Source organism: Acipenser ruthenus, chromosome 12, assembly GCF_902713425.1.
Source record: "Acipenser ruthenus chromosome 12, fAciRut3.2 maternal haplotype, whole genome shotgun sequence".
In the NCBI taxonomy this organism is placed as follows: domain Eukaryota; kingdom Metazoa; phylum Chordata; class Actinopteri; order Acipenseriformes; family Acipenseridae; genus Acipenser; species Acipenser ruthenus.
In genome coordinates, this window is record NC_081200.1 from 21,042,808 (window position 1) to 21,060,442 (window position 17,635).

At 43.5% G+C, this 17,635-nt stretch overlaps 1 protein-coding gene and 1 long non-coding RNA gene across 3 annotated transcripts; one reads left to right on the forward strand and one right to left on the reverse strand.

Annotated features, from left to right (window-relative positions):
• Positions 1-174: 174 nt before the first annotated feature.
• Positions 175-6,093, reverse strand: LOC131740073 (zinc finger protein 446-like). The gene is made up of 2 exons (XM_059034679.1): positions 4,288-6,093; positions 175-487 (listed from the first exon to the last, which is right to left on the reverse strand). The coding sequence occupies exons 1-2, from the start codon at positions 5,291-5,293 to the stop codon at positions 480-482; spliced, it is 1,014 nt and encodes a 337-aa protein (XP_058890662.1). The 5' UTR covers positions 5,294-6,093; the 3' UTR covers positions 175-479.
• Positions 6,094-12,143: 6,050 nt separating this feature from the next.
• LOC131739996 (uncharacterized) lies at positions 12,144-17,308 on the forward strand. 2 transcript variants are annotated; one of them, XR_009330628.1, is made up of 3 exons: positions 12,144-12,188; positions 13,136-13,275; positions 16,534-17,308. It is a non-coding gene; the product is annotated as an uncharacterized LOC131739996 (long non-coding RNA). The 2 variants fall into 2 exon arrangements; XR_009330629.1 differs by having other exon boundaries at positions 16,668-17,308.
• The last annotated feature ends 327 nt before the right edge of the window (positions 17,309-17,635 follow it).

Consider the following 17,635-nt stretch of genomic DNA (forward strand, 5'->3'; position numbering starts at 1 on the left):
TGAAACAATTAGTAAACACATACAAAAGGAAAAACATTTTAAGACTCCAACGCCAAAAACAATACTATGTCACACGACTAGTGAAAAACTTAAAAGGCAGGAGTCGTGCTTCAAAACTCATGACAGCAACATATCTTGTTGACCTTTTGTGGCAAAGTGGGTGGTGAGGGGTAGCTGTGTAGCAGTGATGCGGTGCAGGAGTAATGGGCAGACAACGGTAGTCCAGTGGAAAATAGGCTTTTTATTGCCAGCACTGGTCTAGTGCTCAAAAATAATAAGCCCGGCAATACACAACGATGTGTAAAGCTCGGGCTGACAAACACAGGATACAGTCCTGAACAAGAAACAAAAAAACACGGTCACCCGTCTTGGGTGCGTGCAGTCGTGATTGTGGTGGGTGAATACACGGGATGTTGTGACAGTACGTGTTGAGGTGCTCCGGCTTGTGCTCGCCCAGTGCGACAGCTCCGGATATGTTTTTAGCTGTCTGGTGATTCGGACAAAAGAAACAGACAGTTAGTTTTCAGTAAATACAGCACACAAACCCACACACACAACTCTTTTAGAGTAATACAGCTCTTTTACGTCCTTCTCGGACCTTGGTTTAACCCAAACGAAGGAAAAGAACAGCGTTACCCTGGCCCCTATATGTAATCCCGCATGATATCTAGGTAAACAGTTGCAGCTGCCTTATTACTTGCAGCTGCCCCTCGTTTACCTGTCAAATCAATACGGTCTTACAACAGAGTCTCGCTTCCTTCCAGGCTGACCCACTTTCCGGTCCCGGAAACGAACTGTCAGGCCAGCCCTTCCAGATACTTCTCCTCCCGTTCTTTAGCGCCCTCACAGGTCGGGAGGAAGATTTATCACCAGAACTCATTGTATTTCTGTCACATATCCCACCGCTCAGAGTGGAGCCGAAGGAACACTCGGCTAAATCTACCTTTCCCATTGCTCCCCCCTCCCGGGAAAAATAATCCGCATTTTGGTGGTCTTTCCCCGCACGGTGTACCATATGGTACATGAAGGGCTGCAATGCCAGATACCACGAGTTATCCGGGCATTGCTGTCCTTCATTGTGCTTAACCACTTGAGTGGGGCATGGTCTGTGACAAGATCAAATGAGTGTCCCAGCAGGTAGTATCGTAAAGAGTGAGTAGCCCATTTAATGGCCAAACACTCTTTTTCGACTACGGAGTAGTTACGTTCCCGAGGTAACATTTTTTTGCTTATGTACAATATCGGGTGTTCTACTCCAGCTACTTTTTGGGACAAGACTGCACCCAACCCTACATCCGAGGCGTCGGTGTGGAGGATGAATCTCTTGGTGAAATCTGGGGTAATAAGAGTGGGGGCCTGGCAAAGTTTACGCTTAATCGTATCAAACGCCCCCTGACACTCAGCTGACCATTTAATTAAATTTGGCGCACTCTTTTTGGTGAGGTCGACTAACGGGTTAACCACTGTGGCGTACTTGGGGATGAAGCGGCGGTAATAACCGGCTAAGCCCAGTAGTGACCTCACCTGAGTCTTGGTTTTGGGGATCGCTGCATCAACCAAAGCCTGGATTTTGGTGACCACAGGTCTCACCCTTCCATTTCCCATTAAAAATCCCAAATATTGAGTCTCTGTCTTGGCAAACGCACATTTCCTCAAGTTAGCTGTCAGCCGGGCTGCCCTTAGAGACTGAAGAACGGCTGCAACCCTAGCCAAATGCTCTCACCAGGTGGAGCTGTAAATCACCACGTCATCAATATACGCTGCTGCATATTCATGATGTGGGCGTAAAACCTGGTCCATCAGTCTCTGAAAGGCAGCAGGCGCACCATGTAGCCCAAATGGCATGGTTTTAAAGTGGAACAGCCCCTCTGGTGTTGAAAATGCGGTTTTCTCTCTGGAGCTGCGGGTTAGAGGGATTTGCCAGTATCCCTTCGTCAGGTCCAGAGTGGAAATAAACCTCGCTTTTCCCAGTCTGTCTAAAAGTTCTTCGACCCGAGGCATGGGATACGCATCGAACTTGGCAATAGCATTCACCTTTCTGAAATCTACGCAGAAGCGGTTGGTGCCGTCCTTCTTAGCCACTATTACAATAGGACTGCACCACTCGCTCCTGGAAGGTTCAATCACTCCAAGCTCGAGCATATCCCATACCTCTTTGCGAACGCCACTTCGTCGACTTTCCGGGATCCGGTACGGTCTCTCTCGCACTGTGACACCTGGAGGAGAAATAATGTCATATTCAACTAAGTTCGTCCTGCCGGGCACATCAGAAAAAACATCGCTGAACTCCGCTGATCCGGAACTAATTGTTCCCCCATTGAAATCGCTCTTGTGCTCGGGGTCTCTGGACAGGGACCTAAATCATCCTCCATATTGCCTGGGGCTATAAATAAGACCTCTCTTGCCTGCCAGGGCTTCAACAAATTAATGTGGTAAATTTCACGTTCATTCCGGCGATCGGGCTGTCTAATTTCATAATTTACTTTCCCTATAGCCCGAATCACCTCATACGACCCCTGCCATTTAGCACACAGTTTTGACTCTGATGAGGGAAGTAGCAGCATTACCTTGTCCCCTGGTCGAAAGGTTCGATTCCGTGCATTTTTGTTATAATGCTGCTCTTGTCGGTGCTGAGCCGATCTGAGGTTGTCCTGGGCCAAACGACCGACCAAATCCAGGCGATCTCTGAGTAGGAGCACATACTTCACTACATTTTTAGACGAGCCTTTGTGCTCCTCCCACCCCTCTCTCAGCAGGTCGAGAATGCCGCGAGGCTGCCGGCCATACAGGAGCTCAAAGGGGGAGAACCCCGTTGAACTCTGCGGCACTTATCTCACTGCAAAAAGGAGGTAGGGGAGAAGTGATGCCCAATGTTTCTGCTCTTGTGTTACAAATCGCCTCAGCATCGACTTTAAGGTCTGATTAAAACGTTCCACCAGACCGTCCGATTGTGGATGATAAACGGACGTCCTGATGGGACGTATTTTTAATATTTTGTACACCTGCTGTAACGTATTGGACAAAAAATTAGTTCCGTGATCGGTCAAAATCTCCTTGGGGATCCCTACTCTGGCCATAATCTGTGCTAACTCGGTGGCTATTGCAGCGGCACTAGTGGACCTCAATGGAACTGCCTCCGGGTATCGCGTTGCATAAACCACCACTACTAAAATGTGCGTATACCCGGAGTCAGAAGGTAGCAAAGGGCCGACTATGTCCATTGCAATGCGCTCGAAAGGAGTGGAAATAATCGGCAGTGGGACCAAAGGGGCGGGGCGCACTCGACCCGGCGCTACTCGCTGGCAGTCTGGGCATGTGGCTACATATTTCAACACATCAGTATGAAGACCTACCCAATAGAATCGAGCCAATATCCGTTCCCTCGTCTTCTCGGCTCCGAGGTGCCCCGCAAAAGGGATATCATGCGCCAGCCTCATGACCTCCAGCCGACAAGCCGGGGGAACCAATAATTGTGTTACAGGCTGTCCTGTGCCCGCGGCTAGGTTTACCCTATACAGTAATTGCCCCTTGATACTGAAGTGTGGATATACTAGCGCCCCAGCGCCGTCAACATCCTTACCTTCAATGGAACGGACCTGTCCCCAAGCGTGCACCAGTGACGGGTCGTTATGTTGGCCCCACACTAGGTCCGCGCTTGAGTACCACGGGTCCAGTACATTGAGAGGGGCTGGAATAACATCTGCTCTAGTTGGTCCAGTAACCTCGCCCTCTCGGTCACACTGCGTTCCCACTCCCTTCGACTGGCGTTTGTTACCATTGCAGCACTCTCCCACCAGACCCCAGCCTTGTCTCAACAACGCTCCCTCCCATTTTGCGGTCCGTCTCTCCTTATTCGTTTTTCTAGGACGGAAAAGAGGGGAAAACATTTCAGTGTGAAAAGGAAACACATCACCAATCCATTCCTTTTTTTTTCTGCCATGTTTACGTGTGTGGCTGAGACTGCCATTTTTTTCATCAATTCTTTGAATTTTGGCCAGTCTCGGCCCAGAATAACTGGGTGTGGCAACCTTTCCGCCACCCCAACTACCAGGTGACGTTTTATCGGTCCTACCGATAAATATACTTTTAATGTGGGGTATGCCGCCATGTCTCCATGGATACAGGAGATGGCCACCTGACCTCGTGGCCGCCACGACACACCGCCCAGGAGAGCTGTCCTAATCAAGGTTTGCTCACACCCTGTGTCCACTAATGCGTGGGTTTTCACATTCCCTAACACCACATTAATCAGACAAGGCCCCTCCCGACCATTTTCCCCACGCTTACCAGTCTCAGGTGCCCAATTGCACGCGGCCACGTCACACTCCATGGCAGCGGGGCATGACCTGGCCAGATGTCCCGGCTGGTGGCACCTAAAACAAATAGGAGGGACAGAGGGGGCATGGGTTAGAAATCTGTCCCGCTGCTGGTATGGCAACGGGGCAGGGGCAGCACCTCTACCCCAGCTGGGGGCCAACCTTGGTCTCCATGGGGGGGAGGCAAGGGGGCCCAATGGGGTCGGTGCTCTGGGAGGTCTGGGTCCCTGGAACGAGGGGGGTGGTGGTGATGATGTTGGAGGAGAGGGAGAGAGAGCGCGGCTGCTCCGAAGGGCAGGGGCGGACAGGATCCCGATCCGGGCAGAGGTCAGGGACTCCTCAAAATCTTCGGCCAATTTGACCGCCTCCTCCAGGGTGTCGGGGTTGTGGCGCCGTATCCACGCCTGGGTTTCGGCGCCGACCACATGGCAGAACTGTTCTACCACAATGGCTTCCCCCATCTGCTGGGCGGTCTTCTTCCCGGGGGTCAGCCAATGCACCATGTGGTCGCACAACCTCTCCGCAACCACCCTGGGGCGTGTCTCCGGGGCTCTCCGGTATGCCCTAAACCGCGCCCGGTGGGTCTCGGTAGTAATGTTGAGCCGGCGGAGGATAGCCTGCTTGACCAGGTCATACTCGGTGGCGTGCTGGTCGCTCATGGCCTGGTAAGCTGCCTGAGCCTCCCCAATCAGGCAGGGTCCCAATTGGCTGGCCCAGAACTCCCGCGGCCAATCCGCCGCGGTAGCCAGCCGCTCGAATGCCACCAAGTACGCCTCCGGGTCATCCTCCGCCGACATCTTCATCGCCCGTGCCTTTGGGGGCGACATCAACGGTGTTGTAGTCGGGGTCGTTACTGCAGCCACGGCCAGTCCTACCCGTTCAATGAGCGCTGTATAGCGCTCCTCCCTCCTTCTCTCCTCTGCGTCCCGTCTGCTCTCCAGTGCCTGCAGCAGCTCCGCTCGTGAGTTGCGGTCCATGATCCCACACTGACACCACGTGTGGCAAAGTGGGTGGTGAGGGGTAGCTGTGTAGCAGTGATGCGGTGCAGGAGTAATGGGCAGACAACGGTAGTCCAGTGGAAAATAGGCTTTTTATTGCCAGCACTGGTCTAGTGCTCAAAAATAATAAGCCCGGCAATACACAACGATGTGTAAAGCTCGGGCTGACAAACACAGGATACAGTCCTGAACAAGAAACAAAAAAACACGGTCACCCGTCTCGGGTGCGTGCAGTCGTGATTGTGGTGGGTGAATACACGGGATGTTGTGACAGTACGTGTTGAGGTGCTCCGGCTTGTGCTCGCCCAGTGCGACAGCTCCGGATATGTTTTTAGCTGTCTGGTGATTCGGACAAAAGAAACAGACAGTTAGTTTTCAGTAAATACAGCACACAAACCCACACACACAACTCTTTTAGAGTAATACAGCTCTTTTACGTCCTTCTCGGACCTTGGTTTAACCCAAACGAAGGAAAAGAACAGCGTTACCCTGGCCCCTATATGTAATCCCGCATGATATCTAGGTAAACGGTTGCAGCTGCCTTATTACTTGCAGCTGCCCCTCGTTTACCTGTCAAATCAATACGGTCTTACAACAGAGTCTCGCTTCCTTCCAGGCTGACCCACTTTCCGGTCCCAGAAACGAACTGTCAGGCCAGCCCTTCCAGATACTTCTCCTCCCGTTCTTTAGCGCCCTCACAGGTCGGGAGGAAGATTTATCACCAGAACTCATTGTATTTCTGTCACACCTTTCCATCAAGGTCTCTTTGAAAATGCAGAACAACTTACGTCGTCTGTTTACTGCACTACAAAGCAGCACTTGTGTCTTTCTTAAACAAATTCTCGCACAGGACAATGTCTCCCAACAAGCAGAGATGATATGTGGCCCAAGTCAACACACACCTCACACTGAGGCCTACTTTTGGGAAGCCACATATAATATGTTCTATCATGCATTCCCATTGATGAAAAAGGCCAATGTCATATAGAAATGACAAATGGGCAACCATTCCTGGTAGCAAATGTAAGCAATGCAACACTTCTCCAATCATGAAACATCAAGCAGCAGGAACAATGATTGCAGTCCACCTTATGCTTTGGGAAACCAAACCAGAAGGGACCGTTAGAAAGTGACACAATGTTAAGTTTACTGCTGTGGAGAAGAGTAAAATTACTGAGGACAACAAGAATGACCAATTCTCTTCCATTATCATACACCAGGGACAGGGTGCTGATTCAGTGGGTGCTACTGGAAAATTGGTGTATGCAAATGACGCACTCATTGAAGTCAAACCATGGCCAAATAATGCAAAGGACATGTATATGGACTTTTATGAAGATATCTAATGCATTACAAATGACTTCTATTGGGCTAAGTTCATAACTCCAGTATATCAAGGAGAATACTGTTTTGTTTCAAGCATTATAATCTCTTAGTATACAGCCCTTTAGCACTGACATTCATATGTACAGTTTGAACCATTCATAACATTTTACTTTTGTACCTGCGTAAAAATCAAGTTACCAAAATATACATATTGTTTTTACCACTGATGGATGTACATTTGCAACTAAAATAATAACAACTTTACTCTTAGAACACTGTCAAAAAGTCCCTTATATACCACTATCTTACTTTCAAATCTTTTCTCATTACTGTTATATTATTTGACTTATTACTCTCGTGGCTTGCCTGTCTGTCTGTCTACCATACACATTCTCAAATATCTTTCCTTGCTTTATTAATTATTTGTTGAAGTAAAAAAAAGAAGTGATATCTATGACAAAAACATTGTCAATGTAAGAAAACAAGTTAGAAAAACGCAATAGCTGTTTAAAGGGGTGATATCAAACACAAATGTCCAAGTTAGGAGAAGCAATTAGGCCAATCTTGTCAAGCATCAAGCAAATAGGCACAATTGGAAAGGTGCTGGGGCCCAACATTCACACAATTCTTGTTTCTAACTTGGTGCCTTTTTTTGATCTCAATGTGTCTGTGTGTGTATGTCTCAGTGTGTCTGTGTGTGTTGTAGTGTGTATGTTTCTCAGTGTGTGTGTCTCAGTGTGTCTGTGTGTCTCAGAGTGTGTGTATGTCTCAGTGTGTCAGAGTGTGTGTGTCTCAGTCACTTCAAGTCATACAAAGAGCATTTCAAGTGGAGTGATAAAGTGGAGCGAAGCGATCAAAAAAAGGCGCCAAGTTAGAAGCAAGAATTGTGTGAATCTTGGGCCCCAGCACCTTTCCAATTGTGCCTATTTGCTTGATGCTTGACAAGATTGGCCAAATTGCTTCTCCTAACTTGGACTTTTGTGTTTGATATCACCCCTTTAAACGGCTGTTGCGTTTTTCTAACTGTTTTTTTACATTGACAATTTTTATTTATGGATATGAGATACATAGAAGAACTCTACGAACGGATGCAGTGGTTCAGATTCAGTGATCCGCTCCCTGCATTATTTAATTGTGATCAGTCAAAAAAAGACTCCACTCTTCTGGAGGTTCGGGGGAGGAGGGAGTCATGCATACAGATCCACAAAAAGGGAGACGAAACCGAACCAGGTAACTACAGACCAATAAGCCTGACTTCTATTATATATAAACTTATGGAAACTATAATAAGATCCAAAATGGAAAATTACCTATATGGTAACAATATCCTGGGAGACAGTCAGCATGGTTTTAGGAGAGGGAGATCGTGTCTAACTAACCTGCAAGATTTTTTTGAGGATGCAACATCGACAATGGATAATTGCAAAGCATACAACATGATTTATTTAGATTTCCTGAAAGCTTTTGACAAACTCCCGCATAAAAGATTAATTCTCAAACTGAACGCAGTAGGGATTCAAGGAAATGCAAGCACATGGATTAGGGAGTGGTTAACATGTAGAAAACAGAAAGTACTGATGAGAGGAGAAACCTCAAAATGGAGCGAGGTAACCAGTGGTGAACCACGGGGATCAGTATTAGGTCCTCTGCTATTCCTAATCTACATTAATGATTTAGATTCTGGTATAGTAAGCAAACTTAACTTAACGTTAAATGTGCAGACGACACAAAAATAGGAGGAGTGGCAAACACTGTTGCAGCAACAATGGTCATTCAAAATGATCTAGACAGCATTCAGAACTGGGCAGACACATGGGAAATGACATTTAATAGAGAAAAGTGTAAGGTACTGCATGCAGGCAATACAAATGTGCATTATAAATATCATATGGGAGATACTGAAATTGAAGAAGGAATCTATGAAAAAGACCTAGGAGTTTATGTTGACTCAGAAATGTCTTCATCTAGACAATGTGGGGAAGCTATAAAAAAGGCCAACAAAATGCTCGGATATATTGTGAGAAGTGTTGAATTTAAATCAAGGGAAGTAATGTTAAAACTTTACAATGCATTAGTAAGACCTCACTTAGAATATTGTGTTCAGTTCTGGTCACCTCGTTACAAAAAGGATATTGCTGCTCTAGAAAGAGTGCAAAGAAGAGCAACCAGAATTATAAAGTTTAAAAGGCATGTCGTATGCAGACAGGCTAAAAAAATGGAATCTATTCAGTCTTGAACAAAGAAGACTACGCGGTGATCTGATTCAAACATTCAAAATCCTAAAAGGTATAGACAATGTCGACCCAGGGGACGTCTTTGACCTGAAAAAAGAAAAAAGGACCAGGAGTCACACATGGAGATTCGATAAATTGGCATTCAGAATAGAAAATAGGAGGCACCTTTTTACACAGAGAATTGTGAGGGTCTGGAACCAACTCCCCGGTAATGTTGTTGAAGCTGACACCCTGGGATCCTTCAAGAAGCTGCTTGATGAGATTCTGGGATCAATAAGCTACTAACAACCAAACAAGCAAGATGGGCTGAATGGCCTCCTCTCGTTTGTAAACTTTCTTATGTTCTTATGTTCTTATGTTCTAAACAGTTGCAATGACTACATTGTATAACTACAGCGCCTTTTTTAAATGTACGAACAGCTGATCCAACAACAACAAAAAAATGTGAGTTGATTGACAGCAAATCCAACCACTAATTTTTATGGTATCACACTGCACTGACATTTGCTAGCCTATCAGGCTTTGTTGAGCTGACGGACACGCAGTAGCCTAAACAAATACTCAGAATGAAAACTAATTGGTAAGCGAACTCAGGAATTGAAACAGGAATTAAAACTGTTTTCATTCTGATTATTCAAATCCCAGCTCAGCCACTGACTCATTGTGTGACCCTGAGCAAGTCACTTAACCTCCTTGTGCTCTGTCTTTCGGGTGAGATGTAATTGTAAGTGACTCTGCAGCTGATGCATAGTTCACACACCCTAGTCTCTGTAAGTCGCCTTGGATAAAGGCGTCTGCTAAATAAACAAATAATAATAATAATAATAATACATAGTAGATGTCCTCTACCCCATCTATGTGTGTAGTGGCTACATAGCCTATACAGTAATCATAGCCTAAACGTTACATGCATCTGTGTATGGGTTTGAGCGAGTGCAGCTTACTTATGTAAAATCAGCGATGCCCATGCTGGGTCCACCCCGCGTCTCTTACACATGTTTCAGTGTGAACGATCCTAACGCAGTGGCTAAGCCACTGCCTGGCAGAAATCGTGGCACGTGACCAGGTGTGCCCCCCCTATGCGTCACCAATGGCAGGAGGTCTGGCTTCATAACACCATTTACTGTTAAGGATTAAGTGTAATGCTAAGGACCTGTGCTTATTTTTCTATTTTCGAGTTTTATGTAAATGTTTTTTTTTCCGGGCCTTTCGCTTTGTATATACTATATGAAATGATTGTTTTCGGATACTTTTTTCTAGTAACTCGACGGACATTTACTTGTACCTTCTTTCCTTTGCTGTCTTCCACAACAAAATCCCTATGGTCACGGGCACATTCTTCTGGGATTTTTGTGTGTCTAGGCATTTTTTTACCTTTCACCACAATTTGCAATTCTGTTTTAAATTCTCACTATCTAACTGTAATATAGCTTTAAATCCTGCAAACAAGCCTTCTATTGTAATTGTAATCTCGTTTTAAATCTCGCAAGCGGCGTCTCCCATAGAAATTTAGAATTTGCTACCACTCAGTAGTTGGGGTTTAAAGTATTTAGAAATATAGATACAAGTCAGGAAGGAGGGACATTGCCCAGCTGCACTGGGAAAAGTGGTTTTGTTTCAGTTTTTTTTTGTAGTGTAGTATTTATTTATTAATTTTTAGGTGAAAGGGGTTTAGTCCATGTGAATTGAGTAACCATTTCCAGTGTTTGCATTTTTGTATCAGGTGTTTGATCGGTTAAAATCGAAAACCAGAAGCCCTAATCTTAAGGTTATGTCAGTATATTTTGTGATCACGCGACCCCCTTTTGGGTCGAGACCCCCAGTTTGAGAAAAGCTGCTATAGTAGAAAGTACTATACTATACTATACTATACTATACTATACTATACTATACTAGCAGTTCCATTAATTCATTTCCCATGGACTGGTCCAACCAGTCTGCAAGGTGCTGTTAAGGAGGGATTTTTCTTTTTAAATGGTTTGTGGCTCACACCCCATTCGGCCCTCTTTATGTGTGTAGCCATTTATTTCATTAGAATCTGCATCAGGCTAGCTCATAATGCACGTACAGCTCTCCCCGTCTTAACGCCACTTTTCATATTGTATTCCAGGGTTTGTTTGGCAATAAGGTAAGAGGTTTTTATTCAGATTTTTTTTAACCCCTGTGGGATAGTATAGGCCTGTTGTGGTATTTGTGGTGTGTTCTCCTAATATTGCAGAGTGTGTTGAGAGGGCAGTGAAGTAAAGCCAACCTCAGGGAACTTACAATAGCACTGGTATACACACAGGGTTAAATAATGTAATCAGTTTGTTTCATTCTTAGTGTCAGCTAAACCAGCACAGTGCATTGTGGCGACTCTAGTTCCTTAACTGAGATTCCATGGCAATAGAGTCGCAGACAAAAGTATTGGCACCCTACACTTATAATACCATAATTCAAGGAAACAGATTAAAGACAAGCATTTAGTAAACTTGAACCACTTAAAAAAAAAGCTATACTGTTTGGGTCTCTGCTGAGAAACAAGAGAGACACAGAGGCTGATGTTGAAACACCGCTCAGGCGTCTAAGTTTTACTAACAGATTTGACAGGGGTTGCAGTGGTAGATGGCCGCCACTAGGGTGCCAGCAATTGTAACCCTAGTGCAGGAGGACATACACCAACATAGTGTACATGAAAATATAAAAAGACAAAACAAAACCCTGTTCAAAACACAGCTAAATTAAAAGTTTGCCAAACAATGGCTCAGCGCTGCTCCCACTATAAGAGAGGTCCCACTGCAGGAACCTTCACTCTGACACACATCAACATAGACTTGAGGGATTAAAATTCCCCTAAATGAATCCCTGTTCTGAAGTTGCAGTTATCACTAGCTCACCCTGGTTCAAGACACAGTTGTGAGGATTCTTCCCATTCACCTCCAGGTTTGCAGAATAACAAAGAAACTGGCTTATCAGCCTGTGGCAAAGTGCCCCCCCTGTGTATGTTATATATTACGTGTTGTGTGTAAATGTTGGTGTATAAGCATTGGTACACGGGATATAAGCGGGTCTGTGTTTCACGTGTGTGTAAATTGTATATTTGTATTTAGGCACGGGGATGGCACATCACATCACGTGCAAGTAAAAAGTAATATGTGAGCACGGGGAATTGCACTTTAATTAATTCACGTGCAGTTGTACCGAGATTACAATTGAATGATTGACTAGCAATCGAATCTCGGTACAACTGCATAAAAGCTGCATGTTTTCACTCACTGGGTGTTGCCGGTGTTCGGTGAGTGGAGAACGGGAGAGAGAGGAGAAAAGAAAGCAAAGTAAAGTAATTAGTGTTTTCACTCACCGTGTTTGTCCGTTTGTCTGTTCACTGTTTAGTCTGTTTTGTTTGTCTCTTTATTTTGGCGTATAGTGCCGTGGCCCGTGTTTTTGTGTTCAAACCTTTTATTTTCTGTTCTGTCTGTTTAATGATTAAATGCTGAGCGAAAGCATTCGCTCAGCTCCACCAAACTCCACATCTCTCTGTCGTTTGTGTTCCTGTTTCTGCCGTGACGTCACCGCCCACTCAGCTACCTGTCACACAGCCCCTTTTTAAAGACATGAAGGTTCAATTAGGCAGGGAGGGAATTCTAACTTCCCAGTCCTGACATATCTAACACACACTTTAATTTTAAAAAAATATTTCAAATTAAATACATTTTTATTTATAAACCAAATAAAATATTATTTATAGGGGCAAGCCTCAGCCCTGCCGCAACACAATTTCTAGTAATTTAACAAATACTCTTTATCGAAAAAACAAACAAAAGTATTAGTATTTTGTGTATTCTCCTTTTGCTTTTTATTATGGCCTTCAGAAGTTTCTGATAATTCATGGAGCTCCGGGGTATCGTAACAGGGAGCGGGCGGGCGGGAGGGGAGGGCAGGGAATAAACTAAATCCAGCTTGATTATATTCCTGAGGTCTGATTTGGCCAATCAATTATTGAAACTGAAACAAATACGTTCCTGTAGCAGGTGAGTGAGTTATTAACTATGTTGTCGTTTGCGTGTCTGTAGCCATGGTGTGACCGTGTTGTTTGCATGTGTTAGAAGCCATGTGTAACCATGTTCTGTTGTGCTGTGTGTGTCAGTAGCTGTATGTAACTGTGTTGTGATATTTGTGTGTCAGTAGCTGTGTGTAACCGTGTTGTGATGTTTGTGTGTGTCAGTAGCTGCGTGTAACCATGCTGTGAAGCCATGTGTCAGAAGCAGGGTGTGCTGTGCAGTTTCAGAGGGTGGAAGGACATGCAGCTGGACCAGGTACCTCCAGATGTGAAGCCCTATTTCAGCTGTGCTCAGAGCACCAAGGAGAACCCTGCCACCACCTGCTGGGAACGGAAACTGAGCAACCCAGAGCTGAGCAAAGGTGAGTCAAACACACACAACCACACTCACACGACACACACTTGCGCTGCACACACACAGCCCCACTCGCACTGCACACACTCGCACTGCACACACTTGCACTGCACACACACAGCCACACTCACACTGTACACACTCGCACTGCACACACACAGCCACACTCACACTGCACACATAAGAACATAAGAATTTTTAGAAACGAGAGGAGGCCATTCAGCCCATCTTGCTTGTTTGGTTGTTAGTAGCTTATTGATCTCAGAATCTCATCAAGCAGCTTCTTGAAGGATCCCAGGGTGTTAGCTTCAACAACATTACTGGGGAGTTGGTTCCAGACCCTCACACTTCTCTGTGTAAAAAAGTGCCTCCTATTTTCTGTTCTGAATGCCCCTTTATCTAATCTCCATTTGTGACCCCTGGTCCTTGTTTCTTTTTTCAGGTCGAAAAAGTCCCCTGGTTCGACATTGTCTATACCTTTTAAAATTTTGAATATTTGAATCAGATCGCTGCGTAGTCTTCTTTGTTCAAGACTGAATAGATTCAGTTCATTTAGCCTGTCTGCATACGACATGCCTTTTAAACCCGGGATAATTCTGGTTGCTCTTCTTTGCACTCTTTCTAGAGCAGCAATATCCTTTTTGTAACGAGGTGACCAGAACTGAACACAATATTCTAAGTGAGGTCTTACTAATGCATTGTAAAGTTTTAACATTACTTCCCTTGATTTAAATTCAACACTTCTCACAATATATCCGAGCATCTTGTTGGCCTTTTTTATAGCTTCCCCACATTGTCTAGATGAAGACATTTCCGAGTCAACATAAACTCCTAGGTCTTTTTCATAAATTCCTTCTTCAATTTCAGTATCTCCCATATGATATTTATAATGCACATTTGTATTGCCTGCATGCAGTACCTTACACTTTTCTCTATTAAATGTCATTTCCCATGTGTCTGCCCAGTTCTGAATGCTGTCTAGATCATTTTGAATGACCATTGTTGCTGCAACAGTGTTTGCCACTCCTCCTATTTTTGTGTCGTCTGCACATTTAACAAGTTTGCTTACTATACCAGAATCAAAATCATTAATGCAGATTAGGAATAGCAGAGGACCTAATACTGATCTCTGTGGTACACCACTGGTTACCTCGCTCCATTTTGGGGTTTCTCCTCTAATCAGTACATTCTGTTTTCTACATTTTAACCACTCCCTAATCCATGTGCTTGCATTTCCTTGAATCCCTACTGCATTCAGTTTGAGAATTAATCTTTTATGCGGGACTTTGTCAAAAGCTTTCAGGAAATCTAAATAAACCACGTTGTATGCTTTGCAATTATACATTGTCGATGTTGCATCCTCAAAAAAATCTAGCAGGTTAGTTAGACACAATCTCCCTTTCCTAAAACCATGCAGACTGTCTCCCAGGATACTGTTAACATATAGGTAATTTTCCATTTTGGATCTTATTATAGTTTCCATAAGTTTACATGTAATAGAGGTCAAGCTTATTGGTCTGTAGTTACCTGGTTTGGTTTTGTCTCCCTTTTTGTGGATTGGTATTACGTTTGTAATTTTCCAGTCTGTCGGTACAACCCCTGTGTCAAGAGACTGTTGCATGATCTTGGTTAGCGGTTTGTAAATAACTTATTTTGTTTCTTTGAGTACTATTGGGAGGATCTCATCCGGCCCAGGGGATTTGTTTATTTTAAGAGCTCCTAGTCCCTTTAACACTTTTGCCTCTGTTATGCTAAAGTTATTTAAAACTAGATAGGAACAGGTCGACATGTGGGGCATGTTGTCTGTGTCCTCCTTTGTAAAAACCTGTGAAAAGTAATCATTTAATATATTTGCTATTTTTTTTCTTCGTCTATGATTTTGCCATTTGTGTCTCTTAGACATTTAACCTCCTCTTTGAATGTTCTCTTGCTGTTATAATATTGGAAAAACATTTTGGAATTGGTTTTAGCCCCCTTAGCAATATTGATTTCTCTCTCTTGGCCTTTCTAACTTCCTTTTTGACTTGTGTTTGCAGTTCCAAGTACTCTTTCTGTGTACTTTGATTTTTGGTCCATTTTAAACGCTTTGTAAAGTGCCTTTTTTCGCTGAGTATTTTTTTTAATTGATCTATTAAACCATTTTGGCTATTTTGTTTTAGATTTAGATTTGTCTACTTTTGGGATGTAATTGTTTTATGCCTCTAGTACTACATTTTTTAAAAAACAGCCATCCTTTTTCTGTGGATGTTTTCTCTATTTTACTCCAATCTACTTCTGTTAGTCTCTGTTTCATACCTTCATAGTTTGCTGTTCTAAAATTGTAAATCTTTAGTCATTACTTTTGGGGTTTTAAAAAAAACTTCAAATGAGACCATGTTGTGGTCTGAGTTTGCCAATGGCTCTCTGACCTTTTGTTTTAGTTATTCTTTCTTTATTTGAAAAGACTAAATCAAGGCATGCCTCCCCTCTAATCGGTGCCTTGACAAATTGCGTTAGGAAGCAGTCATTTGTCATTTCCACCATTTCAATTTCGTCCGTCGTGCTCCCCACTGGGTTCTCCCATTTTATACAGCGGAAGTTGAAATCCCCCATTAGTATGGCTTCTCCTTTGCTACACTCATTTCTAATGTCATTGTATAACAGATTATTTTGCTCAGAGTCTGAATTTGGCGGTCTATATCATGCTCCTATTATTATGCCCTTTGAATTTTTGTCCATTATTCTGACCCATATTGATTCGGCGTTGTTTTCTTTGTCCAGATTTAACACCTGGGCTTCAAGACTATTTCTTATGTATAGTGCTACCCCTCCGCCTCTTCTGTCCTGCCTGTCTTTCCTATACAGTGTGTACCCACTAATATTATATTCGTCTCCATCACTCTCAGACAACCAAGTTTCTGTAACACCTATCACATCGTAGTTACTTGTTAGTGCAGTAGCTTCAAGTTCTAACATTTTGTTTCTGAGACTTCTAGCATTAAGATAAATACATTTAATAGTTGTCTTACATGAGTTGTTGCCCTTGTTTTGATGTGGTCTCCCTTCTGTTTTTTGTTTTCTCCTCCCTTCCTTTCTAGTTTAAATGCTTCTGGACCTCCTCAAGGATCCTTCCTCCGAGTAGATTGGTTCCCTTTCTGTTTAAGTGCAGTCTGTCCCACCTGTATAGATAGTCCTTGTTGTAGAAAGTGCTCCAATGTTCAAGAAAGGTGAAGCCTTCCTGTGTGCACCACGATTTCAGCCATGCATTTTGATTTTGTATTTCCAGCTGTCCATATGGTCCTTTGCAAGGTGCCGGCAGTATCCCAGAAAATACCACAGAAGATCTATATTAATCTCTAGGATCATTCTAAGTTTGTTTCTCCTTCAGCTCTGTGGACTCCGTCTCGTCTTGTCTTGCAGGGTATTTCTACTTGAACGCCAATGAAGGCTGTCTTTTACATGCTCTGTACGCCTTCTGTGACTTCACACCTGCGTCTCTCCAGTCACGTCCTGGGTAACTACAGCACAGCAATGCACAGTGTGCAAAAGGACATTTTAAAGTGACTTATTATTCCCCACTGGGGATCAGTACCTGTTGCTCCAGAAGGTGTCACTGCAGCACAGACTAGCAGTAGCTGATGTGGTGGTTTATTTTTGGAAAGTTTGTGACAAGTTTATAATAGCAGTGCAAGTCCAGTTTGATAATAATGTTATGCATTCCAAAGCACAGTGCCACCAAAAACGATTTAGACTGCAATTTTGTTAAAAAATAAATTCCCAGTAAAGTACCTCATTTTAAATTCTACTGTATTTGAATATTGAAATTTGTATAAATTCTATATAATTTACACATTACTTGGATAAATTATTGTAATTAAATATTCTGATGTATGGCAGACCACTTGAGTATTTAAACACATTTTTGTCAATTGAATAATTAGTCCAGCCAAAGGGAAGTTTCAGAGTGTACTGGCCAGTAAAAAATAAGCATGACAGTAAGATGCAGAAACATTTGGAAGACAGCATGAGGGAGGGACCATACTGCATACTATAGAAACTAAAAACTAAGAATATCTCTACATTCAGCTGTTTAATTAATCATTTTTCCACATATCCTTGTTATATAAACTGCATGAAGTTCAGGGAGTGCTGTGGTAATTTCACTCACATAGCTAGCCTCTCTTTGTTGGTTATTCAGTCTCACCTATTCCTGGAATACCTGCAGTACTCTGTTCATGGAGTATCCTGTGTTTTTATCTAGAGGTAGTATTCATGTTATCTTGTGGTACAGTCAGATCATTGTAATTATTATTATTATTATTACTCATATCATTAAGAGTTCAATATAGTTTAAATTCAAAGCCACAATTTGAAAACCTCCTAGCTTT

Excerpts from the sequence above, each read along its gene's own strand:
- LOC131740073 (XM_059034679.1), bottom strand. The coding sequence starts at position 5,293 with ATGGACCGCAACTCACGAGCGGAGCTGCTGCAGGCACTGGAGAGCAGA.